The 26,276-nt window shown below is 59.0% G+C and overlaps 1 protein-coding gene across 1 annotated transcript in view; it reads right to left on the reverse strand.

Annotated features, from left to right (window-relative positions):
• Positions 1–19,077, reverse strand: part of FAM20C (FAM20C golgi associated secretory pathway kinase) — a 33,877-nt gene extending 14,800 nt beyond the window's left edge. The window contains exons 1-3 of the mRNA XM_045993759.1: positions 18,454–19,077; positions 16,457–16,635; positions 8,352–8,430 (exon numbers count right to left, since the gene is read on the reverse strand). Of these exons, the coding sequence (XP_045849715.1) occupies positions 8,352–8,430; positions 16,457–16,635; positions 18,454–19,061 (866 nt within the window). The 5' untranslated portion in view covers positions 19,062–19,077. The remainder of the gene's footprint in view (positions 1–8,351; positions 8,431–16,456; positions 16,636–18,453) is intronic.
• Between the last annotated feature and the right edge of the window lie 7,199 nt (positions 19,078–26,276).

Below are 26,276 nucleotides of genomic sequence, written 5' to 3' on the forward strand. Positions count from 1 at the left end.
AGAGGGAGCAGCCCTGAGGTGGCGGGGGAAGCCGGCAGCCCCAGGATGCTGGCCAGGCTCACCCCAACACATGCCTCATCTCCCCATCTCCTTGGTGCCTACTCCCTACGCCAACAATTGCCACCAGACACCTCCTGGCCCCCTCCTCAGCTCTGCCCTCCTCTCTCCTCACCCCTGCCACCTCCAGCATCAACAAACCTCTCCCAGACCCAGCACGCAGGACTTCTCCACCTCTGCACCTTTGCCTGTGCGGGGCTCTGCACCTGGCCTTGCTTCCCCCATGCTCCCCAAGATTGGCCTCAGCCCCCGCGGGCTTTCCCGGGCAGCCCGGCAGGGCTTCCCCGGCTGGGGCCTTCTGCGGAGGAACAGGGCACTGCTGCCTCAGATTATGGTCTGCGGGGCCTGGGGCAGGAGTGCCGAGCCGCGTGCCTGCTTCAGAACAGGCGGACCATAAACAAAGGACCGGGTAGAGGAAGGACAGGGAACGGGCACAAATCGGTCTGCGGCCCGGAGCTCTCCCACGCCCACATCTTCAGTTTCTACCTTTATCACGATCGTCACCACCACCAGCACCACGTGCAGTGGCGTTAGCCATGAGGCTAACGAGGGAGTGTGTCTATTTGTCAACTCTGGCTTTTGCTTCCTTCTCCCTCATGCCAGCCCACCCCTCCGATCAGGTCACATACCCGGAAAGCAGGTGGCTCTGGGCCCTGCCGCTCCGGGAAGAGCCAAGCCCAGAGGCTCTGTGATCAGGTTCCAGAACAGTTCCTGGTTCCCTCACGACTCCCACCTGAGGGCTTTCCAGCGACCTCTGCGCCCAAGCTGTTCATACCAGGAGCAGCTCTGTCCCCCACCCCGAGGCCACACACAGGCCTCCGCTTGGCTTCCCAATGCCCCTCCCCAGAACGACCTGGAAGGGTGGAGAAGTGGAGATGAAGTGCTCTTTGTCTGTGCTCGTCTCCCCTCCTGGAGGCTCCGAGGTGCTCCCGGGGCCTCTGTGTTCTCTCGGCACGTCTCCAGATGTGTGACACGCCTGTGAGCAGCTCTAAGGCTCCTTCAGGCTGTGAGCAACTTGGGAAGGGGCCCCGCTTAACCAGTGCCGGTAAGGATGGAGCAGGGAACTCAGGAGACACCTGAAGGGGAGGGTCGGCTCCAGCCTGTGCCTCCCCGCTTGCTTGTTGCAGACATGGGGCCTGTGGGCCGGAGTGAAGGGCTAGGTCAGCACCATGCGGACCCAGCTCCCCAAGGCCACTAGGGGTGCTGAGGGACTGTGCTCGGCCCCGACCCTCAGCTTCCCCAGCCTGGGAGGGGGTTCCGTGCTCTGGGCGTGGTCAGTGGACCCTGCTCCTGTCCTCACAGTGGTCAGGACTCCCACACATGGGGAGCTTGAAGTAGGAACAATGGCCAGAAGAGGCCCGGGACTGGCAGGTGAGGCGCTCGGGGAGGACGAGGTCTTCTTGCTGAGCGTCTGTGCCCAGATCAACAAGGGGAGTGGAAATCCGCCAGCTCTCCACCCCCGGTGACAGAGGGAGGCACGCGGGGTCTACCCAGCTGGTTGCTACCTGCATGGTCGGGTGTCGAGACACAGGCCATCAGCAGGACTCCTGCAGGGAGCCCTGACCAGCCAGAGAGGAGAACTCGGGGGGTCTGAGAACTGGGGGCAGGGGGCCCGGGGACTCTTCTCAGGCCTGGGCCACAGAGCAGGGGACAGCATGGGGGCATCTGTGCGGAGTGTGGACCGGGAGGAGATGGGACATTGTGCCCTTGGTGGCGAGGTCCGCCCGCTTCCTGCCACATCCCGGGCGGTGCTGGAGAGCTGAAGGGGCTGTGGCCGATGGGCCTTTTAGGGAAAACCCTTTGGAAAAGTACTGAGCTCGCGGCACGGGGCGGGAGACTGCACTCAGCTGGACCCAGTTACCGGGCAGCCTCTCCTTCCTCCAGGTGTCATGGAGGAAGCCGGCCTCGGTGCAGGGCCTGCCTGGGGCACTGGGCTTCTTCCTGGGGTATGGGGCATGGAAATGTGGAAAGAAGATGCTATCAGGGGCACCTGGGTGGCTCAGTGGGTTAAGCCGCTGCCTTCGGCTCAGGTCATGATCTCAGGGTCCTGGGATCGAGTCCCGCATTGGGCTCTCTGCTCAGCAGGGAGCCTGCTTCCCTTCCTCTCTCTGCCTGCCTCTCTGCCTACTTGTGATCTCTCTCTGTCAAATAAATAAATAAAATCTTTAAAAAAAAAAAAAAAGAAGATGCTATCAGACACCACGGGGTTGGCTGGGCACCCAGAGCGTGTGCCTGCCCTGGCGAGGGGTGGGGAGACTGGGCTGAGGACGAGCGTTTCCTAGAACACTGGGTACCTGGGAGAACAGAGCCAGCAAGTCGCCGTCCTTTCCTGCGGACTGAGAGGGCCGGGTGGGGGGGCGGGTGGCAGCCTCTCCAGTGGGCCCAGGGGCAGGAGGAGCCTCCCAGTCTGGTCACCCTCCTGGGGGTCACTGCCCCCACACACGGATCAGTCAGAACCTGGGAGCCACCCCCCCACCCCGACAGCTGCTGCGGTCAGAGTGAGCCCCTCCCCAGCCTTGGGCAGGCCTGAGCAGTGGGGAAATGGAAAAGTGTACACTTTCCTCGGAAAACAGCGGCTGAGGAATCAGGCACAAACCACAGCCAAGTGCACGGTTTCAGGGAAAAGCCTTGGCAGCAGCGATGGAGGGTCAGGGCGGAAAGACAGGCAGAGCCTGGTGAATTCAGGAGGCCTGGATCCCGGGAAGGTTTCGGTCATGCTCTCTAGGAAGTTCCCCAAACCTCACACCTCCACCCGGGCAGACGAGTGCACTGGGCCCCACAGGCCACGAGAAAGCAGGCAGTGGAGACAGCCCCCAGGGGTACTCAGCACCCTACGCCGGGCCTGCTAAACCTGGCAAGGGGCTGCTCAGGGCCAGTTTTGGGGGCCTCCCACACTTCCACGTTCCTTCTCTCCCCGTCTCCAGAGCTGACCACACCCAAACTCTGTCCCTTTGCTGGGAAGGAAGCACCATAAACCTGATTATGCATTTTTATACTTAAGTGAGAATGACTACTATGTTGGACTCTCCCAGGAAATCTCTGGTCTGAATTTCCTTAAAGGGCAGATGGAGTTACATCCAGGATCTAGAGATGGGGAGACGATCCTGTACCGTCTGGGTGGGGGTGGGGTGATGTCATCTATAAGAAGGAAGCAGGGGAGGTCTAATGGCTGAAGAGGCCACAGCGGTGGCTTCGAAGAGAGGCTCTAGGGACACTCTGTTTCCTCCCTCCTCCAGCTTCAAGAGGCTGTCTGCCTTCCTCTGCAATGAAACACACAGTCTCCCAGAGCCTCCGGAAGGAACACAGCTGGCAGATCCCGTTGAGATCTGTGACCTCCAAGCCTGCAGGAGGACCGTTCATGTGGCTTCAGGCCCCTGCATTCGCAGCAACCTGCCGCAGAAGCACAGGGTCTGATACGGAAGCTCTGGCAGCCCCGAAGCAGCAGGAAGGACCCGGGATTTAGCAACCTTGGACCGGTTATGAAATCCGGTCCGTTTCCTCAGATCTGGTCATGCCATCCCCGCGACATTTCTGACTGAGACTTTGAGGAACTGACGCAGAACATTTGGGGAGAAGGTGCCTCTGTTTTCCCAGAAGCCAAAGAGAGGCGGAATCCAGTAAGTAGCATGCGAGTCCCCCTAGGCTCCCATCCCTGTCCCCATTTTAATGGCAAGGAAGTCTGAGGTCAGCAAAGGGGAAAGGGCAGGTGCAGAATCACACAGGTAGAAATGGCCGGTGCTGGGTTCTTTCTTCAGGGACCCCGCCCCCGCAGAAGGTCAGACACGGCTCCAGCTCCGGGTACTGGGACTGCCCCAGGGGCCCGGAGCCAGTCGGGTGCCCGGCTCCCCTGGGGACTTGGGGAGGCTGTGTGCAGGCTTGGAGGTCTGACTGCAGGAACAGTCCCCCAGGCCCCAGAAAGGTCCTGGCTCCCCACAGCTGTGACTTTCACATCCAAGTTCGTCCTCAACACAGCAGAACCCCTCCCTTCCTTCTTTACAAGCATGCTCCCCACCCCCGCCCAGTTCCCTGGTCACTATTAACATCTCAGTGTTCTTTAAGTTGTGGGAAAACAGAAAGCTTGGGCTTGGTTAAAAATAGAGGAAATTGGCAGCTTTTTACTGAAGCCTGCGGGGGAGGCAAAGCCAACCGTATCCAGTTCCTACTATGAGCTAAGCTGTGTGTGCGGAGTCACTCCCTCCACCTTCATGACAGCCTGCGAAGTGTCCCCGTCCCCCCCAGATCCCAGCCAGTCAGAGAGGTCTCAGCCTGCAAGCGGGAGGCCTGGTTCAGGCTGTGCAATCGGGTCCACGGGCCTGAATCAGCCCCATGGCGCCCAGAAAGGCTCTGATGTGGGAGGCTGCGTGGGGTGTGGGCTGGGCCCCATTCTTTCCACTGACGCCTGAGGAGAACAGCTGGTGGAGAGGGGTCGGCCTGCCCTGCATGGCCTCTCTAGGCTGGCCGGAAGCAGGTGCGCCCACAGCCCCCTCGGAGCAGCGCGGCGGGGGAGGCAGCTCAGGGGAGATGCCTCGGGGAGCAGCGAGGACCGGTGGTCCATCCCCCCCGCCCCCGCTGCTGCTGCTGCCGCCACTGCCACACCTCCGGGCTGACAGAGAGGGAAGGAGGCGTGCAGTCCCGGGAGGGGTGGGGGGCTAAACGCTGGCCCGGTCAGTGGTGCCACATGGCAAGCACGGGGACTGAGACCAGGCAAATGTAGAGCCAGAACAGAAGCGACAGCCAACTGTCAGGCCGGACTCTGGGGGAGGGGCCCCTGGGGGACTGCTCAGGGCACAGAGAGCTGTCACACAGCTGTTTCAGGCATCTTAGGCAGAGCTAGGGGCCCCCTGAGATCCCTGCAGATAGGAAACTGAGGCCCAGACAGAGGAGGGCCACACCTAAACTTTGTGTGTATCAGGGAACAACACTGCCCACCAAACCCGGCAGGACAGAAGCAGAGAGAAGGGAACGCCCGGGAGGAGCTCCCTGCAGGTGTCCGGGCGAGCACCCTCAGCGGGAAACACGTGTGTCCGTGCTGCTGCACACGGCAGGTGGCCATGGCTCCCGTGTGCCGGGCCCCCTGCTCACCAGGGCTCCCCACCAACACCCTCCCCAGATGAGGACCTAATGTGGCTGCTTGGGTCACCCCCAACCCCCGGGACCTCCTGCCTAAGGCGATCCCATCCAGGGCACGTCCACAAGCACGACCCACCAGTGTCTCCTCCCTGATCACCAGGAACAACGCGGCTCACGTCACTCCCGCTCACCCTGAGGGCACCCCACGGGACCCCAACGCACCCAGGATCGCGATTCCCCCCCACCTTCTGCCACCCAAGTCCCACTTCTCACCATCTGTCCACTGTGATAAGAGTCGGCAGAACTTGAGGGAGCCTGTGTTGGTGCCCCAGGCCCTTTGCATGTAACTGTTGTCCCTGGAATGCTCTGGCCATTGACTATCTACTCTAAGGGACAGACTCGGCCCCACTCACAGGCTGAAGCAGGAGCTGGCCAGCTGCGGCTGTTGGGACAAATCAGCCCGTCACCCGACTGTGTACGGAACTTTATCGGGGTGGTTCCATCACCACCTCCCTTCTCCCCTCTTACAAGGACACACGAGGCTGCATTCAGGTGCCAGCTGGCTAACCCAGGTTCCCAGGACCAGGGTCTGATATCCTGGGGGCCCCGGTTCCCATTTCCAGGGATAACCTCTGGAGGCAAAGCACCAGACAAGGTGAACGCTTTCCCTTTTCCTCCTGAACACAGCAGATCCCTGACTCACCAAATGAAGGCACAGAAGCAAAAATTAGCCTTTCCATCCTGGGTAATTTTCCCATCACTCACACAGCAGAAAACAACCACCTTGCCATCGAGGAGATATATTAAGCTGTTTAATACCAGGTTTTCAGCTGGTGGATGTTCTAGAAGGGGAGAGAGAGAGGCCCGTCCCTGGCAGCTACTTTAGCATGACCTTTCAGCCCTAAGGCCCACTGAGTATTTCCTGCTAATTCTGGCCCCGTGTGGGTGTGGGGGGTCTGTGTGTTTAGTAAAACATGCTCGTCGTATTCAGATCCTCTGGCACATGTTCATCCACACAGACCCTCTGGATCTGACCCATGTTGTTGGAGCTGCAGCAGCCTCTGTGGGGCTCTGTGGCAGCAAAGGGGGCACGGCCACTCCCTCCATCAGTGCTCACCACACCCGTGGCACATGCACGCCAGAGAAACTTTGAGAGTGAGGGCCACAGAAAGGCCTAGAAGAGTGGGGAGGCCCTGGTTAGAGTCGTCACGGGGCTGGGAGACCCCGTGTAACACATGCTGAGCAGAAGACACACTCACATGCCCTCAGCCCTAGAAAGCACACCTGTTCCACAAGAAGCTTACAACAAGAACCTAGGCCAGTCGTGAAGACACGGGGTGCACCGGCCTCTGCGGGGCCTGTTGGAAACTGCTGCCACCACCCGTGAACACTGTCCCTGCTGCTCTCTCCCTGGTACTGGTAGCCCACACAGGTCATCCCACGGGGGGATGTGAGCATCAAGCAACCCGGAAGCAGCCCTTCTGCCTCAGCTCCCCTGTGAGAGGCCACAACCTCCCACCGGTCTCCCCTCAACAGTGGGGCCAAAACCATGAAGAAGCCCAAGGAAGCTGGAAAGTTTCACGAAGAACCCGCGCCGGTCCCAGACCTCGTTTCCTTCCAATATGTTCCACGAGGAACCCACACCCAGCCCTAGGTTGCATACCCTCCAGTTGTGTGGACCCCACCCCAATCATCCCTCCTGAGGAGGGCTGGTTGACCACACTCCTGCATCCAGCCGTCTTCCTAAGACCACCAAGCCCATCACAGCTCCCTTTTCTCTACCAATTCTCCTGGAGGAGATGGGAACCTCCCTTTCTGCATAGACAAGGAGAAGGAAGTGCCTGTGCTCACGGACCCCTGACAGCAGCAGGGGTGTCTACACCACACCCTGGCGTGGGGCATCTGCCCCAGATCCCCGCAGTCCTGGGCTTCCAACCTGTCCTGCCGTCCTTCCTCTTGCCTGTGTGAATGATGTTCTCAGCCCCACCTGCTCCAGACTCCAGGCAGCACCAATCCCAGACAGGATCCTCAGGGAAGACCCTGGCAGGACGTCCGTCCCAAGGAAAGTGAGCAAGAGTCCCAGAAACACCCTGGACCCAAGATCATACCTTTGGTCACAAGTTACCAACTAGCAGTTTTATTCTGTGTGACCTCCAAGGCATTTAGAATGCTTCTCACTTAGTTACCACCATTTTTAAAATTTGAAAGTTAAGCAGAAAAAGAGAGCCATTATTATGAAAAGAGAGCGTATCCTGAAAATTGCATATCAGGACAGATGGCCAAGATCTGGTGCACACAGGCAGCTGCCCCTTCCGGTGCAGTCCGTGCCTGGCAGATTGCCCCCCCCCCCCCCCGCCCGCCAGCAGGCTCACACAACTTGCATGGTCCTTGTGGGCACTTGAGGGTGCAACCCACACTTTAAATACAATGAACTCCCTCTAGCCAGCGCACAGATGGCTTTGTTGGGGCTCCCAGGAGATGGCGGAGCAACCTGGGCCCCAATGGGATACCCAAGCCCCGGCATCATCAGGACGGTCATCAAGAACATGGTTGCTGGATGCCTGGGTGGCTCAGTGGGTTAAGCCTCTGCCTTCGGCTCAGGTCATCATCTCAGGGTCCTGGGATCGAGCCCCGCATCAGGCTCTCTGCTCAGCAGGGAGCCTGCTTCTCCCTCCCTCCTCCCTCTCTCTCTCTCTCTCTGCCTACTTGTAACCTCTCCGTCAAATAAATAAATAAAATCTTAAAAAAAAAAATGGATGCTCCTCGTGAATTTTCTTGGGGTGGCCTGGCTTTCAAATACCCCTTCTCCACCAGGAACAGATTTTCATGTGCCACTGAGGCCTTCATTATTTTGGTAGCATGGTCTTGATTTTATGCAACAGGAAACTACAGTTGTGGGGGGGGCGGTGGTCAATCCAGCTCCTGCTAGTTTTATTAAAAAAATCCTTACTGACAGATAGCCATTGTTTGGCTGCTTCTGGGCTCGGATAGCAGACCCAAGGAGCTGAGACACAGACCATATGGCCTACAACTTAAAATACCTATCGGCGAGACTTTTATAAAGTCGCCTGATCCCTGAGCCCAGAGCAGTCCCCCACAGTTCAGCCCACAACACCTCTGGGAGGAAGCGCTGCATTTTCCGCCAGAAACCTGGTGCCTCTCCCTCTAGCACAGACCCATCTCGGCACCTGGCACCCCTGTCCCAACTGGTCCCCAGCACTTACTTCATGGGTTTGAACAGCGCCTGCCCATAATTCTGGAATGTCATGATGAGTTTGAGCTGCGTGCCCCCCGACTTCATGGCTGCAAGGGAGAGGGAAAGAGACACGGGGTCACTTGCTGCGTGTGGGCAAGTGAGACCAGCTCCCACTCTGGTCCCACGGCCCCACCTGGGCCTCTGGGTGTGGCTGAGGGCCCCCATGCTGCCTGGGAAGTTTGGGGTTTCCTGCAACGATGCGGATACACACTCCCACCTGACATCAGGTGCTGAGGCAGAATCTCTCAGACGGTCTGAGCCACAGCCAGAGGGCGGCTTCCGGGAAGGGTGGCCAAGTACACGCGCCCGCCAGCAGCGCCTCCCCCGCCCAGACACCTGCATGACCTACTCACCCACCTGCCCCCCCACCACACCACTGCTTGCCCAGTCTGAGTTTCTGGGGTTCTACGGGAAGCCTGAGCGAGGTTAGTCTGAAGAGACCGAAGACCCCGCTCATCACAGGGGGCTCCACATGGATGCTGTGGGGGGTGGGCATCTCCAGAAGCATCATGGTGGCTTCTCACCTGCCATACCAGCTCAAGGCTAAAGAAGTCCCAAAAATGCCTGCTCTTCCCCAGACTGTGGCTCTCCTTTATGCTGATGGAGCTGAAGGAAGGAGCACACTCAAGGGTTTCCATGAGCTGTGGGGTGAGAGGCTGGGCCTGGCCTGTGGCCCCCTCAGGAGCCGAGCTGGCTCGCCGGCTGCACCTCCATGTGGTGAGGGCCCCAGACTGTGGGAAATGGGCCACACAGCCTGTTGCCTCCACGCCAGACACCAGCTATGCCGCTGTTGCCAGAGAAACAAGGGACAGGCAAGGTATCCCCACCAGAGCCTGCGCCCGTGTGGCAGGACAGACTGTAAAGTGTAAACATGGAGATGACCTCAGACTTCCGTGCAAGAGGGCAGCAGGCCTGAGGGGCCCTCGGAAAGGCCTTTCTGGGTAGGTGACACACAGCTCTCAGCAAGGAGAGAGGCTGACCCGAACACATAGGATTTGAAGGAGAGAGCCAGGCGCACTCACAGCCTGGAGGAAGCTTGTGAGGTGCACCCGGCCCAGTGGGTAGGAAGGAAGTGGGTCCTTCCCACAGGGAGGGGGTGGTCGGCGCTGGGCAGCAGAATGGCCAGGAACCAGGCCCATGCCGTCCCCTGCCACAGAGGCGGCTGGCTGTAAGGATGGAAGGTGGAAGCTGGGGGAAGGAGGCTAAGGCAGCCAGAGGGGACACCGTTGGCTTGGATGGCAGAGATGGGGAAAATGGAAAAATTAAAGAAATACCAGGGGGTCCAAGGAACCATGTGGGAGTAGGTGTGGGGTGTGGAGGGAAGAGGGGAACCTAGGTGGACTCTGGGACTCCAGCCGGAGCAGTGACGGATGGGGAGGAGCGTGCATGGAGGTGAAGATCGAGGCCAGGCGAGTAGCGATGAGTGAGGGGCACCATGCTGGGGGAGCCACAAGGGGGGATGCCTGCCCAGCCCCCTTCATGGCGCCATGGTCAATGTCAAGACACGTAAGGATAATGCATGACTCGATCTGTCAGTTCTACAGGTCGACCATATGCAGCACGAGCAGGCGGAGTTGGGGTGCGGAGACAATCACATTTACCTCGAGCGGCTGCTACCGCCAGCAAGCGGGTAATGTTTGTGAAGCATCTAGAATGGGGCATGGGGCAGGGCCCATGGCCTGTTCAAGACTGTCAGGGGACTGCGAAGGAGGACCAGGCGTCCTGAGATCCCTGAGCATCTTGGGTGGCTCTCATGGCCTCTGGGAGGGCCAAGGCCCAGCCCCACTCCTGGGCTCCCGACCCAGCCACTTGCTCATTCCTTCCTCTGCAACGTCTGTGGCCGGGACAGCCTGGCTGCCTCAGACGCGCCCTGGTCTCGGGGTCCAGCAGGTGTAGCTGAGGGCACCGTTGCCCCAGACCAGTGTGTGACTTGGGTCTGTGGGAGGCTCTTGCAGCCTCAGAAACCAACCTTCCCCCCCGACAAATTCCACTTCGCTCGAGAACACTGGAAATAAGGTAAAAACGCGCAGCCCTGGGGGGCAGAAGCACAATAAACGGGGAATCCCACGGAGGGAATGCTACGTAGCCCTCGTAACGGTCCCAGAGACTCTCGAACGATGTGGCAAACTGCCCATTATCTTATTATTAAGCAGAGCAGCTTAGGAAGCGTGTGTGCTGTGTGAGCTGCCTTTTCTGGAAGGTGTGTATGTAAGTGCGTGGGAAAATCTGGACGCCCAGGTAAGAAGCCCCAGCCCAGCGCTCGCCCCCCACGGGCAGAACCACAGAGGGTTCTAATTTCCTTTTTCCCCTTATCTGTGCTTTCTAAATCTCAACAATGAACATTTATTACGTTTTTTAATAAGATGAAAACAGAAGCGATCATTAAGAAAATTAGTGGCCTGATTAAGCCCCATTCGATGTCCCCATTTCCATTTAATAACTGGGGTTGCACGTCAGCTCTCTCCAGGGCCTGCAATCCTGGTTTTCTTGAATAATAAATTATTATGCAAATCTGGTTGGTTGAGTCATTCTTGTTCTGGAAGCAGATCTCAGTGCCCTGCTGACCTGTGTTTTCTGCTGCATTACCAGTTCCTCTCCACGGACCAAGCAAGTAACTAGAAATTAATGGGCCTTAGCATCTACAGGTGACTAAGGAGTCTGGAAAGGCCAGGCTTTTGCTAGCTGCCCTGGATACCACCTTTCTCTTGCCTGGGGACATGTGCCTTCCCACCCGGGGTCACTATTCACTCTGCCAAGCTGGGGTCGGCAGCTGGGAGACATCTGGAATTCCACTTGAAAATCAGGTACGGGCAAAACCCACATGCAAACGGCCAGCAGTCATGGTGAAGGCCAAGTGTTCCTCTGGGATGGGTGGAAGGCAGATGCCCCCATAGGTCTGTGCTTGGGGTGAGTGTCCTGGCTCTGCTGTCACCAATGGGCCTGGGGAGGGGGTCAGGGCCAAGGGCCCCGGTGGCAGAGCCTGGACACTAACCAGCCCTTGAGAAGGAAGGTATGAGTTTGGGGTTTCTTCCTGAAGCCAGACTTGAGAAATCTGGCCTGCACCCGTGTAGGGGAGAGAGGCCGTGGGAGCAGAGGCCAACTTCAGGGAGAAGCCAAGTGTACAGCAGGGTCCCCGTGCGAGAGCCAGTGGACGTCCCCTCACCTGGTTGGGTCTCCATGTTTCTCAGGGGACAGAGGCCTGTCGAAACCTGGCCAACCTCCGCCCTGGGGGGCACCTGAATGAACAGTGAGCCCACTGTGGGCTCATGGATGGGCTAAAGCCTCCAGTGGCCACGTCCCCAGAAGACGCCCACCCCAAACAAGCCCCATCGGCCACCTTCTCTCCATCTCCACGGCCCCACCCAAATCTGGGCCTCACTGTCCTCAAATCACTAGCACCCACGAGGGACACCTAACTGGGGGTCTGGCTCCCTCAAGCCCCACGGGGGGTGCCTATTGTATACAGTATCCCCTCCCCTGCTTGCCTCCTGCAGGCGCGTCCCACCATCCAGATGACAGACGTCAACTCTGTCTTTCCTGCTGTCCCTCCAGAGCCATATCCGCCAGCTACGCGTTCATATATGGTGTCAGTTGGCACGGACTACTGATTATTAATGACACACACCAGTGTTACACACACTCACACACACTAACAGAACAAATATGCTAATGTTTGCATATTTGTATGCCATGAGCACTAAGACACCTGGACACTGGGGGGTTTGCTGTCTTTCCCCAGAACACAGCTCCCCTCAGAAGACCCAGAATGGGAACTGCATTTCTTAGGGTCCTCCGAGGAAGGGTCGAGTAAACCAAGCCCCAAGAGCAGCTCCAGGAGGAGAGAGACAGACCCGAAAGGAAAAGGGGTGCCATCCTGGCTGGGGAACTCGATGGCACCACACCAAGGAAGTGTGAGCGCTGGGAGACACGGGACGCTGGGCTCTGTCCTTAGCTCATTCCGCGTCTCACACCTCGGTGCTGGCAGGGACAAGTCACTTGGGTCACTCAGCAACTGGTTTCCCGTGGAAGCCAGGGTCAGCACCACCAGGCTCCCCGTTTCTAGCAGGAACCCCCAACCCATGTTTTGGTGAGCCACTTCCTGACTTTTAAAGGAAAGAAATCTGCTCAAGAGACGGGTGGCCCACGCGAACACGCCCACGTGTAAGGCACTGCCAGGCCACCCGTGGGGGCTTCTGTCACCTCCTCTGAGAAGTGTGAGCCATGCCTGTCCTCAGGGATCATGGCCAGGCAAGTGGTCCGAATTTTTTCCCAGCCCTGCCTTGTGTCAAGGCCCAGGATGGCTCAGATCTGAGGACGTGATGCCAGGAGACCTTACGTCAGCCGTGGTCTTCCTTGCCCACCCCAGACGCTTCCCCACACCACAGTATTCTAGAGCCCTGGGCACCATGCAGAGCCCCTTCTCCTGCCCCTGGGCATCGAGGGACGTGGGCCCTCAGAGAGCAGCACGGTGTGTGTCCATCTGTGCATCATCAGGGGACATCCCGGGGCTGGCCTTGAGGGTGCTGCTATGAGCCAGGGACTGGAGGAGATTCTGAGGGCTGGGGTCCTCCTGCTCGGCTTGCTGTGAGACCTTGTCAGGCCTCCAACAGACGTCAGTCCCTCACATGTGCGCCCAGGATGCTGGAGCAGTAACTGCACTGCCCCCCCTTGCCCCCCCAAGACTGCTGTGTGGCCATACTCTTGGAGACTGCTCACTTTTATCATGATAATTAAACTGACTTAACGGAGAAAAGACAACACTGCCCCAGCAGGCATCCAGCACCCTCCCTGGAACTAGAAGGAACACCATGGGAACACACGCTTTGGAGCCCAGCTGTTGTCTGCTGGAGATGGAGAAAGCAGGTGCCCGGGGCCCTTGACTGGGCTTTTGTTCTTGATCTTGGACTAGATGGCTGGAGAGAAAACTGAGGAGGGGCTCCTTCTGCCTGCCTCGCCTGCAGTCTTCCCTCGGGTCGGTCTGGGGTGGTCTGCGTCCTTCCTTCCAGAGGACCTAGTGCCTCTGGCAAACTGAGCATTTTCAGTTATCGCCACCCCCCTGCCCCACCCCCAGCGGAGAGCCAGGACCTGGAGACTGGGACCCACGGCCACCACCCAGGGTGGGAGGGGGACTGTGAGTGCTCTGGGCTGGAACTGCCTTCCTGAGGAGTCGGCCTCTGACCAGTTAGACCGGGCGGCCCCCTGGGCCCTCAGGCAGCTGCCTGCCCTGGGCTGCCCCAGCCGCAGCCTCTGTCCCCGGGAGCTCGTGACCGTCAGTCCTGGATGCTAGCTAGATGGGTGAGCGCCCAGGACTTGGGTCTTGGGGAGCGCAGCTCCTTTGTTCAGGCCCTGCCACAGCTGTGTCCCAACCCTGGGGGAACAACGGTGGCCTCTCTCAGCCAGAGGCCGTCCGAGCCCTCTCCCCGTCAGTGTGACTTCTTTTGCCTTTTTCAGCAATCCCTGCTACAGAGCAGTTAATTGTGTCATTTATCCTTTGCACCTGTAATTGTGCATGAGAGCTACTTAATGATCCCCGGCCGGAGCCAAAGGCGCCGCGTGCCGGATCTCAGGCTGAACAGAGGTAGATAACGTCCCGAGCCTGTTTAAAGGCAGTGCACGGTCATTACCGAGCAGCCAGGAGCCCGGCTATAAATAAACCCGCCAGCAGCGGCTGCCGTACCAGAGGCCACACGGGCTTCGCCACGGCGGATCCAGTGGCTCTGAACGGGAAGAGTGAGTTGGGACTCTTCCGGCTGACTCTGCTAAGCCAAGGGCCCACCAGGGGCTGCTGTCTCCAGCAGGAGCTTGGGTCAAACATCTGACCGGACACGGAGGCAGACACAGCCTGGAAAGCGAGCATCGCGAAGGGATGTCCGCAGCCCGGCCCAGGCCCGGCCCCTCCCCGGCTGCTCCCTGTGGACCAGGGCCTTTTCACAAGCGCGAACTCACCAGGGAGCTCACTGGGGAGCTCACCGAAGCAGCAGGGAGAGCAGGGTCAAGCCCTCCACAGGCTCGTCCACACAGGCTGCTGTGGTCAAGGAGGCCCTGGTCCGCCCCTGAAACCCTCCACCCTGCCCGCACACCGGCACCTACTGGCAGGGATGCTCCTTGGGCTGTTTCCACCTCCCAAACAGCTGGAGGTTGTTTGTTCCCTGAGCACTATGGTGAACTTGGCCAGGCTTGGGAATCCCCGCAGCCCCATGTCCACACCACACCCTGCCCTTGAGTGGGGACCCGGCAAGAACAGGGCGCAAAGAGCTAGTTACTATTTATAAGCTTGGTCACGGGCACCATCTTTTCAGAACAAATGCAAGGTACCCGAGCAGCCACAAGCCCACTTGACAGATAGGGAAACTGAGGCAGAGAGGGGTGCCACAGACAGCCGTGGAGCGGGATCTTTTAACATTGTACTTCCTGAAAAGCCATTCTAAATTTTCAAACATTGCTCTCGTTTTCCCAGAAAGCCCAGCCCTCCCTGCCACCTTGCATGACAAATGCTTACACTCTGTTTAAGCCCTGGTCAGACGTCTTTTCTTAGACAAGGGGCTCCATACCCCTCCTAGAGCCACGTGAATCGTGTTCAAGGCATTTAGACTTCCTTACCACGTCTCGGTTTCCTGTCCCCCAGCCCAGGCCTCGCTGGTCAGCAGGGCCTAATCTTACTGAGGCTCATTCACACTCAACCCACGACCCAGAAAGGGGGTCTTAAGGGCAGGGGGTGTCCAAGGAAAGCTGCTGAACGGGTGAACGAGTCGGTCAAGTCCCTGGATACTTCTCTAATGGCCCCGTCTACTCTCAGGAGTGAAGGGGGTACCCCGGCCGTGGCTGTCCACCGGACAATCTCTGTCGTGCACACAGACTGCTCCCCAGCACCCCTGGAAGGCTCTGACATCTGCAGGGAGGGCAGGAGGGAGGCTGGCCTTCACACAGGGAGGGCCAGGGATGGCTGGGCTCTGGGGAGCTGCTCAGACCCCTCCTGGGCATTGGCTAAGAGAGGATACCTCGGCTTGTTCCTGCACGCTCCCCTTCACGAAAGGGGGTGATCACACGCTAGAGAGAAGCCGCATAGCCAGGCAGGTGCCCCAGAGACAGCTCGGTACTGGGCAGAAAGAGCCAAAAATAGTGCTGAGAGACGTCTGGAAAACCCACTTGCCAGCTGGACTCCCCTGTCTCAGAGAGTGGACGGAGCCCTGGGACACGGGGACCCATGCGGCATCGGTGTTGTTTAGAGGAACACAAAGGAGATGGTGTCTGACTGCCTGCTCCACAGCATGGGAGGGGAGGGGACCTACCCTCACATTACCCCGACTGGCCTCCCTCCACCCCACTCCTGGCTGTGTGTCCCCAGGCCAGCTCCCTGCAAAGCCCCCAGGACTGTTCTTTCCACGCCAGGCCCTCAGCCCGCCCCTCACTGCCTCCCGAGCCACCGGTGACTAATGCGGACCTTCACAGGCAATCGCCTACAGGCCCAGGAACAATGGCACCGAACCTCCACGCTCCGAAACCACTGGGGACACATTTCCCTGAAATCAGTAATTGGATGACTTTTTTCTGTCCAGTTCAGCAGATCTCAAAGTGCTCAGCAATGTGGCCTCTGAATTACTAAGTGAATGGGCCTCCGCCCGAGACAGAGCTGAGCCCTGGTCCCTGCCTGTGCTCAGGAAGTGGCAGGAGCAGCTGGCGGAGCTCTGCCCTGTCTCCCTGCTGTGCTGAGGGAGTGGCCTCAGCCTTCAGGGGCACGAACCTCCTTTTCACTCCTGAGGGGGAGACCTGTCCTCCAGAAAGTGCCCCTCCTCGGTTGGGTAAGCAGAATGCAGCAGGAAGGGCTGTGCGGCACCTGTCCCTCCCTCACTAGCCTAGCGAGGGCAGCGGTAGCCCCAGGACCACGGACGGCATTGAGGGTGTCCCTCCCCTCCCTTCCAGGCCCTGCAGGCGCGTCCCTGTAGAAGGCTGTCCGTATCAGTCACTCCAGAGATAACGTTCCATCAAGGTGCAATGGCTTCCCAGCTGCCCTGCAAAGGACAGTCAGCCCCCAGCACCCCTGATGCCCTCGGGAAGCTCGGGGAGGGCACCTACCAACACTGGTTATCTTCTGAGCACCGAGGTCACGCAGGAGGGCTTCGATGGCTGGGTTATGCCTGGAGTAGAGTTCATACCGGTTAATGCCGATGTGGAACTTGAGCCAGTTGGGGTAGGAGTCCACGGCTGCCTCCCCTGTGGGCAAGAAGTCTTCATTTTCAGTGCCTTCACGTGGCCTAGAACATGCAGAGGACCCGGAATCAGCGGGGAAAGAACAGAGTCATTCCGAAGCCAAGGTTCTAACTGTGGATCCAGACAAACGTGGATGTGCTCACAGATGTCTCTGCCCAAACAGGACCTTGCAAACGTCCCTACTTTTTCTGCGGCTGTTGTTCTACTAACTAATAACATATCTAAACCGTAATTCTCACTTACCGTCAGGAGACGTCCAGACAGCTATAACTAAAATTAAGACCGAGCCCAGAGCGTCCGTGCCAGGCCCTACCGCGTCTGCCCTGGGGTCACGAAACAGCCCAACAAGTGTGACGTCAGCTTGGGGTGTGAGAAGCTGTCAGCTCTTCCTGGGGACAGATGAGCGAGCCATCTTTGACCACGAACCGTGTGCACGCCGGAGACACACCCCGCCCGTCAGAAACCTTCCCTGGGCGCTCTGTTTTGCTTCCAACAACCAAGGGGAGAAATGATGCAAGAAGCTAAATTTGATTTTAATGAGAGCAGTCTTGGGTGGGGAGCGAGGAAAGAGGCAGGCACTCGCTCCAGCTGAGACCCAAAGTCAGGACTTGCCGCCCACATGGCCTGTCCTATCTCTGGAGGCAACGGGCCCATCTGGGGGAAGACAGAGCCTATTTGCTGCTGGGCCAGACGGGAAGTGGAACTTGTCTTAGCTCCAATCCACCTGCAGATGAGACCCTTCTGGCCCCAAGTCCTCACCCATAGGGGCCACATCCTGGGCCCCCAGTCCTGGGCTCTATCTCTCCTGTGAGGAGCGCTGAGCCTGGGCCACTGCTCCGATTCTCAAGTTTCTGAGCATTTCCTTGAACCTGGCCAGCACACAAAGCTCAGAGGCCACCAAACACTTTGGTGTATTTAGACAGAAAAGCCTGGGCCTGGTCAAATTTCAGGGTGGAAAGGATTTTTATGCGACGGCCTTCCCCCCACGTGGCCCGGGTGATACCTACCTGCAGGCAGGTGTTTGTTCTGGCCTCGCTGCTAGTTAATATTTCACTCCGGGCTGCAGCATGGGCTCATGCTGGTCTGTGTGGCTGAGGAGGGCCCGGGGGTGGGGGGGTGGGGGGGAGGGTTTAAGCCAGGACAGTTTAAAGAGATGCTCCTGAGGATGCTTCTCCCCTTTTATGAAGATGTCACGCAACACAGCTGGCAGAGTTCCAAGGGCGGCTTCTTTAGGCACCCAGGTTGGGAGAACCCTTTTGTTATGCCTCATTGGGGCCAGCACGCCCCTCTGCTAATTTTGTTCTCAGCCACCGGCTTACAAGGCTCATTAGGCTTCCGCAGACTCTGCTAACGTGTCCACCAGAGTAATGTCCCCGAGCATCTGAAAGCTTGGCGGCCAGCAGCTCCCCAGGGTAAGGTTAGGGGCAGGCCCTCCCATTCACTCCCTTGCCAGCTTGTGCATGCACTGCCTGACTTAGTTTCGGGAGCCAGGGACAGGGACCCCGCGGGCCACCCTGCCCTCCTGCAGAGTCAGCACCGACCCTCCCCGGACTCCGCAGGGAGCAGCTCCCAAACCACCTAGCAGCCCTTCTCAAGAAGGCAGTCATTCTGGAGACAAAGGCACTACCCGAGCAAGAGGCAGCATGCTCTCCTGCCCCACAAACCTCCCTTGCTGGAGAGGGGTGCTGGGGTGGGGGTTGAACACTCTGCCAGGGGGGTTCCTGCCCCCTGGGGGTTCCCGGGCCCCTGGGCCTCTTTAAACGAGGCCTGGGATGTGCAAGGCCATTTCCTGGGAAGGCGAGCACAGGTTGAGGGCTGCTTGAGGGCAGCACCCACCCTGAGCTGCCCGGGGTCTCACTCACCAGTCAGGATTCTCCGCGGCAGCCTTGGGGTTGAACCTGATGTCGCTGTTCACATTGAAGAGGACGTCGTCCTCCGTTAGCGGTGGAACAGACACCTGGTAGAGTGGGTGTTCAAACAGCCGGGCCAGGAGAGAGTTGTCCCCGCTGGGGCCAGGGGGCGGCGCCGACCCACGGGGTCCGGGGTCTCGGAGCAGCGGCCGGTGTGCGGAATCTCGGGGCCGGGGACCGCCGGGATTCTGCCCCTGCAAGGCGCCTTCAGCGTGTTCGGCTGCCGCGGGCAGTTTCTCCAGCGAGTGGGATGTGAGATTGGAGGAAGGATCGGAGCTAAAGTCCTGCAGGATCCGCAACGTGTGTTTGTTGGGCCAGCCCGCGTCGCCGGCTGCGGAGGAGGCGGCCGGGGGCTCCCCGGGGCGGCCCTGCGCCTTGGCCCAGGCAGGCACCGCCGCCTCGACCGCGGGTTGCGCGCACGAACAGCCGGGCTCCCCCGAGGGCCGCACGGTGCGCCGCTCCAGTTTGGGCAGCAAGTCCAGCACGATGTGCAGCGCGCAGGCCAGCAGGAACACCATCAGGATGAGCACGCGGAACCTGCGCACCAGGATCATCTTCATGGCCGCGCCGGAGAGCGCGGCCTGGGACTCCGGGCGCCCTCCCAGAGCGCGCTCCGCCCGTGCCCCAGCTAGCCTCGGCTTGGCACGATCGCAGTGCCGAGGCACAGGTCAAGGTCCATCTGGCGTCGGACAGCTACCAGCTCCAGGGTTGCCCCCCCGCCCACACCACGTGTAGGGCGCCCACCACCAAAGAGCTCGCTCGCCGGGCCATCTCCCGCTGTTCCCTCTCGTCTCTCCCGAGTGGCCGCGCCCTCAGCGGCCAGGCCCAGAGGCCCTGGTCCTCCGAGCTGGGCGCGCAGCCGGGTGAGGCCCCGCGCACTCAGCGGCCGGCTTGGGGTCTCTGCGCTCATCCGGCGCGCATTGGCCTGAGGCGGCGGCCCATCTAGGCCAGGGCGCGGCGGCCTGTGGGTGGCGGTGGAGATGGCGCGGTGCAGTCCCCTCCGCGGCTCCGTGGGCCACGCCAGGCGCCGGGCGGCCAGGCGGAGAAGGGGCGGCTCCTTCGGGCAAGGCTCGTTTCTCTCACGCTGTGGTTCGGAGGCTGGGACCTGGAGGGGGAGCAGGGCGCAGAGCCGCGGGGACAAGGAGGTGGTGGGCACGGGGCTGGGGGGCACTCGGAACGGCCGGGGAGGTCCCCGGGCAGGTGCAGCCGCCGTCCCCGGAACGCAGTGCCCGCGCGGCCGAGCCTCTTGGCGCCCCGCGCCCCGGCCGGCAGATATCCGAGAGCCGCGGAGCCGCCCCCCGCGTCAGCGCCCGCAGATTGGCGGAGACGCAGCCCCGCGAGTCACCGCCAGGCCTGAGCCGACTCTGCTCCCTCTCCTTTCTCCTCCCCTCGGCCGCGCCCCGCGTTGCCTCTGCAGCTCCCGGCCCGCTAAGGAGAGGGCGCCTTCTTCCCTTGGTGGCCGAGAGAAGACGGAGAGACCCAAGAGACAAAGACCGGAGGGCTCGGGCGCGGCGAGCCGGCTCCCGTAGGACGGGGAGCGCGGGGGGACGCTGTCTAGTGGGCCTCTCCAGCCAGGCCGCGGGACGCGGGACCTCCGCCCGCCTGGGGCCGGCCGCCGCCAGCTGCAGCCTCCGGGCTCCTCCCCAGATGAGCCAAGGGCCGGAGCCCAGGCCAAGTCCCTCCCCGGAGCCTCTGGGCGTCTGCGCCGCCGGATGAGCTCCCTGCCAGGTGGCGACCTTCTGCCCCCCACCCCAGGAGGCCCCCCGCGCGCGCCCCGCACCCGCGTGGGGGAGGAGGGGACGACCGGGCGCCGCTGCGCTGCCGGAGAGACAGAGGAGCTCGGTATTTCGCCCAAACAGCAAATCCGGAGGGGATGCCGGAGCGGCTCCTGCTCCCGACTGGGGCCCCACCCCACTAAGGGGACACGCCTGCGCCTTGACTCTGGTGGCGCGGGCGCCCCCGCGCTAGGATTCGCTTGGCACCGAGAGGTACCTGGTGTTTCCGGAGGCCGCACCTCGCTGGCCCGTGTGGGTCTCATTTGCTTGGGTAGGTGCCAAAATCAGCCACCCAGGCCTAGGGGCGTGGCACTTCTACGTGGCCTCTTCTGGGTCCCAGCCCCCAGTAGAGAATATTAATGTGAATGTCAGTCTAAAGTCCTGGTGAGGAGGGTAGGTGACCCTGGCCAGCGAAGGCAGTCCAAACATATCCACGGCCCAGCAAACAGGCTGTCTGTCTGCCCCATGCCCTGGAGGCCCTGCCAATGTTCAGCCTCTCTGGCAGGACTGAGTGGGGGGGCCTGAGAGTGAGCCCCTGCTTTCCTGTCCACTTGCCGTGCTGCCCTCTCTGGAGGCCAGTTTCCTCTTACCGGCATTCAGGGTGCTTTACCCCTGGGACTCATGGACTTTTCCGTGTCTGGCCGGGGCCCTACCCTGCATGCAGTAGGCACCCACCAGATGCTGGTGACGGAGAGGTGTCCCAGCCCAGCTGGCCAGCGAACTGAAGATCTCTGAAGCCATTTGAATTAAGTGGAAAGGTCACTGGGCCCCATCTGGGGCTGAAGGTAGAGCTGGAGGTGGGAGGGGGCAGGAAGGGAAGGTGGATCTGACCTGGCAAGAGCTCCTCCTCCCTCCCCCACCGCACCATTTGTGTGCAGAAGAGGTAAGTTTGGGCAGGATTACCTGGACAGGCCAAGGAGATGATGTCCAAGCTGAGACGGAGGTTGGTGAAAGAGCCCCTCCCCCTTTCACTGGGAGAGCAGAGCCATGAGCCCCACAATGTGTCCCTTGACCTTGGGGTTCTGCAGCCTCTGGCCCCCTCAACTCTCCCCTGGACCGTGGCCTCAGTGGTAGCCGTGGGGAGGCCTGACTCCATGAATCATGGACAGCACGTAGGGGGCCTCCTTGGGTCTCATGCCCAACCCCCCCCCCCCATGGATTCTTAGGAGAGCTGAGGTGTTAGTTGGACTTCTGTTCACCACTGGATGGCTCCCTTGCCTAGTTCTTGGTTCACCTTAACTATCACCTTGAAGAGGCATTGTCTTACTGACCAGATGGTTTCAGTGTCCCACTACTCTGTTTTCCTAGCAACACCCACCACTACCTGAAAGTAACATCTTCTGTTCTTGTCTATGGCTGGTCTCCCCTAAAATTCACGGGCCTCACTACGTAGGAGCCTCCCAGCATGCCTTGCTCATAGCTCTGCCCTGGAGCAGAGCAGGTGCTCAGGGCCCCTGGGTTCTCTGAGGACGCCCCAGCGGGAGTGTGGTCCCCAGGATGCCATCTGAGGCAATCTGCTAGGGAGGGGGTGGGGTCCCAGAGGACTGTGGAGGGAGGGGTTTTCCAGGCTGGGGGCGGGCAAGGGGCCTGGGCCCTGGATGTAGATGTAAAGCCTTTGGGTTCTTTGTGGCTGGTCCCTGGGGACAGGCAGCACGGGGAGATGCTGCTTGCTCTAAAGTGCTTAGGATAGCCCAGAAGTCTGCCAGTCACTCCTCGGTCCTGGTTAAAGCACAAAGGAGGTGAGCCTCCCACCCTGAACCTCCCCTGGGTGTGCGAAGCCCCCAGTTGGGCTGGCCAAGGAGGTGCCCTGAATACAGGGCTCCTTTAGGAGAGCAGAGGTGAGGCCGGGGAAGAGAGCCAGTGTGGGAGATGCACAGTGCTGGCTGTGGAGTGAGGGACGGGGGAACCAGAACAGTGGTCATCTGTGATGTGGGACCCCCACCACAAGGACACTTTGGGGTTGGTGTAATGGGTGCGGAAGCAGAGCTGCTGCGGAAAGACTGTCCCAGGAACTGCAGGCCTAGCAGCGGAGGAGGACTGGTTTTCCTGCCCCAATGGCTGGAGAACACTCCAGAAGGGCCCAGGAGGGAGGTCCAGAGGAACCCACCCACAAGGTCCTGGCACCGACATGTCTCAGTCCCTTCGATGTTTTCCTAAGGATTACTCATCCAGGACCCAGCAGGGAGGCTTGTGGGACTGTTGACCACAGGCCAGTCCTGGCCACAGGCTATTCCGGGAGCTGGGGGCAGGTAGGCAGCATGGAGAAGGTCATGGTCTTCACCCGGGACCCGTGTCCAGGCGTCATGGGTGTGCGGTTCTTATCCTTGTTTACCGGCACCAGGCAACGTGGAACTGGATTTGGTGGGCAGGGGCACAGGCTCAAACTGTGGCAGCCGAACTTACACAGGGAAGGCCCACCACTGGGAGAAATAACCCCCAAGGAGACGGTGAGTTGACACCAGTGTCCTCTGTGCTGGCTTTGAGCCACTCCTGGGGTGGCTTGGAGCAGGGGGACAAGGCGGGACCTGTGGCTCATTCATTCCCCAGCCACCAGTCCATCGCCCGAGGGATCTTTGGGAAAGAGAGCTTCTTTGTTCTAATTTAAAGCAATAGGTCAAGAAGCCAAAAATGAACAAATAAAACCATAAAAAAGCTTGACTTTACTTTGGAGATTTGGGATTGTTCAAACACGTGATTTATATTCTAGCATACGCGGAATAGCCACGAAAACTGCCCATCTGTTGACCATAAGGAAAACGTTAAGAAACTGCAAAGGCAAATGTCTACCGTCTGTTCACGGTGTGTGTGCATGGACACGCTGACAGAGAAACGCAGGTACACACGACCTGTGGTCCCTTCATGGAACACAACGCAGTTTAACAGAAATAAGAGCTAAGCTTTAAAAAGATTTCTAGGGGCGCCTGGGTGGCTCAGTGGATTGGGCCGCTGCCTTCGGCTCGGGTCATGATCTCAGGGTCCTGGGATCGAGCCTCGCATCGGGCTCTCTGCTCCGCAGGGAGCCTGCTTCCTCCTCTCTCTCTGCCTGCCTCTCTGCCTACTTGTGATCTCTCTCTGTCAAATAAATAAAAAAATAAAATAAAATAAAATAAAAAGATTTCTACCTGGAGATTAAGACCACAAATAAAAACTCATCTGTATAATTTGGGGGGTCATGAAGGAAACCAGAAGGGAAATTACACACTCTTTAAAAATGAAAGCAAGTGGGTGCCTGGGTGGCTCAGGGGGTTAAAGCCTCTGCCTTCGGCTCAGGTCATGATCTCAGGGTCCTGGGATGGAGCCCCGCATCGGGCTCTCTGCTCAGCTGGGAGCATGCTTCCCTTCCTCTCTCTCTGCCTGCCTCTCTGCCTACTTGTGATCTCTCTTGTCAAACAAATAAATAAAATCTTTGAAAAAAAAAAGAAAATGAAAGCAAGTGAGAACAGCACCCATTAAAACCAAGGGGTGCTCAGAGGGAGGTTGGGGTGATGACCGCACTCACTAGAACAACAGGAACGACCACACGTATGTGAACTGAGTTTTCGGTCCAAGAAACTAGGAGAAGAGCAATTTAAAAAACGCCAGATAAAGAAGGGATGAATTAACGAAGAGCAAACCAAAAGCAAGTGCATTAGAAAGGGAACAGGGCTGGAGGTGGCTTAGAAGGTGGAAAAGGCCAGCGGGAGAGCCAGTGAGTGGTGAGGCCAGAGTGAGGGACGGGAGGGGATGCAGACGAGGGCCCTGGAGAGAGGTGCGGGGTTGGGCGGAGGTCCCTGAACAGAGAGTGCCTTGATGCCAGCTTGATGATGCAAACAGAAGAGGTGTTTTTAAAGAAAAGTTCAAATGGAGGTCTAGAAAACAGGACTAGACACATCATCGTAGAGGTTGAAAAACGGTCAAGTATTTATCCCTAAACACAGAAGTGTTTGCTGGACCTTTTTCAGACATTTGAAGAACAGATACGTGGCATGTTACTGAACTTGCTCCTGAGTGGAGGAAAAGGGTGGAAAGTCATCGGCCACTTCAGACACGGATGTCCCCAGATAAGGCCATCCCACCTCTAAGCAGTGAGCACGCCACTCCGTTTACTTCATAGAGGAAGGAGAGAATCCTCTGATTGTTCGACAGGTGCTGAAAATCCACTTTGTAAAATTCAGCCCTTGTCAGTGTTAACACACCTGGAAAACCAAGAGGGGTAGGAAATTGCCTCTCTCTGATGGGGGCTCCCACGGACCTTGCTGCTCCAACCACTCACCAGTGGCTTGTTACAAACATTCCACTCAGGGAGGAAGCGCTTCTGAAACACACATGCGGCCGTGTCCTTGTGGCTCGGGGCTTCTGGGCCCCCTTTCCCCCAACTTCCCTGGCTCCAGCCCTAATATCCCAACCACTGAGCAGATCCCAGTCCCCTCCGACCCCCACTGGTCCTTCTCGGCCACCCTCGCTGTGCAGTCTGATAGCCTGGTTCCTGTGCCTGGAGATGAGTGCTCAGGGCCAGAACCCCTGTCTCCACGTGGCGCCGGTGTCTCCTCCAGTCCCACTAAAAGTCATTGGTGCACTCCCACTCCACGTCCACAGGACGAACGCCCAGCTGGCTTTCTCCACTCAGATGACTGATGAAAATCTCAAACCCAGCATGCCCAAGACCAGAATCTGCCTGCCGCCCCCCACCACCACCCCCTACTACCCCAGAACCCCTCCTGGTCAAATCTTTGCCTGGGCCGAGAAATCTTGGAATTATCCTGGACATAAATCCTGCTAATGCAGTTTTCCAAAATTCGTCCTTACCACCACTGCGGCTGATTGAAGCCGGTGTCAATTGCCTGGACTGTTGGGATAACCTCTTCCCTGGTTTCCTGGCTTCCGTCCTTGTCCTGCTCTCCCACTCCTGCTGCGTGCTGTACAGGACATTGGAGTGATCCTACTAAGACAGAGAGAATAGGTCAGTTTTCCACCCAAAGCCCTTAAGCTATTATCCACCCAAAGCACTGCCCACGGCCTGCACGGCCATCCAGGACCTGCCTCCACCCCACTCTCTGACTCATCTTGTACTTCCCTCTCCTCTTCTTCCTAGGCAAGCAGGTACCTACCCCAGGACCTTTGCATGCACTGTTGAAGGGCTATGCCCAGATGTCTGTGGGCTTGTTCCCTCATTTCTTTTAGATCTTCACACCCTCGCTTGCCGCCCTTCACCCTGCTAACAGAACTGCCCTCAGCAGACTCACTTGGGGTCAGTGAAACAAAAAGCAGCTGTAATTCCTAATCACAGGGCAAAAGCCGCATCAGGGTACCAGCTGGAGACTGTGCCTCCCAGTGAGGACCCAAGGTCACATGCAGGCAGCAGCCCAGGGCTTTTCGCCCAGCTCCTTGGAAGAGAACATCTTCGAGTCCCAGAAGATTCTCATGGTGTGTCACCCTTTGGTCATGGGAGCCATGCTTAGTGACCAGTAGGACACTAGTGGGGAATGCGTGAACCTGCGGAGAATCCCAGAATCCGCATTGTCAGACCCTGAATATGGGAAGGAAGGAGGATGTGTTTGAGGATCTGGGCTGGGTCTGTTGGGAAAACCCTGGTGGGTCAGTGGGGCCAAAGTGACCCCGCTCCTAGAGGTCACCACATGCGGCCTTCTCTCCTTCTCCTGAGGCTTGGGTTTGAGCTTCACCTTCTCGGGATCGTCTCGGTGAGCATCATTTCCTGCCGTGACTGGCACCAGCCTCTGCAGGAGGCTGGGCCCCAATTGCTTCATGTCCCTTGTGTCTTGTCACCTCCCCCCACCCCCACATCCAGAGTGCTCAGTGTGGTAGGGACGGGGGCAGGGGGGTAAAGATCACCCAGATCTGTTCAATTCAGCTGCTGTTTGCTGAGGACCTGCTGTTGTTTGCTGAGTACCTACTGTGTGCCAGGCCCTCTGCTAGGGATTCAGGGGAGAGAAGGAGTGAGCCAGACAGGGCCCTGCTGGAAGGCCTCGCATTATCCCGTCACCTGGAACTCCTACCAAGAAG

Source organism: Meles meles, chromosome 21, assembly GCF_922984935.1.
Source record: "Meles meles chromosome 21, mMelMel3.1 paternal haplotype, whole genome shotgun sequence".
NCBI classification, from domain to species: Eukaryota; Metazoa; Chordata; class Mammalia; order Carnivora; family Mustelidae; genus Meles; species Meles meles.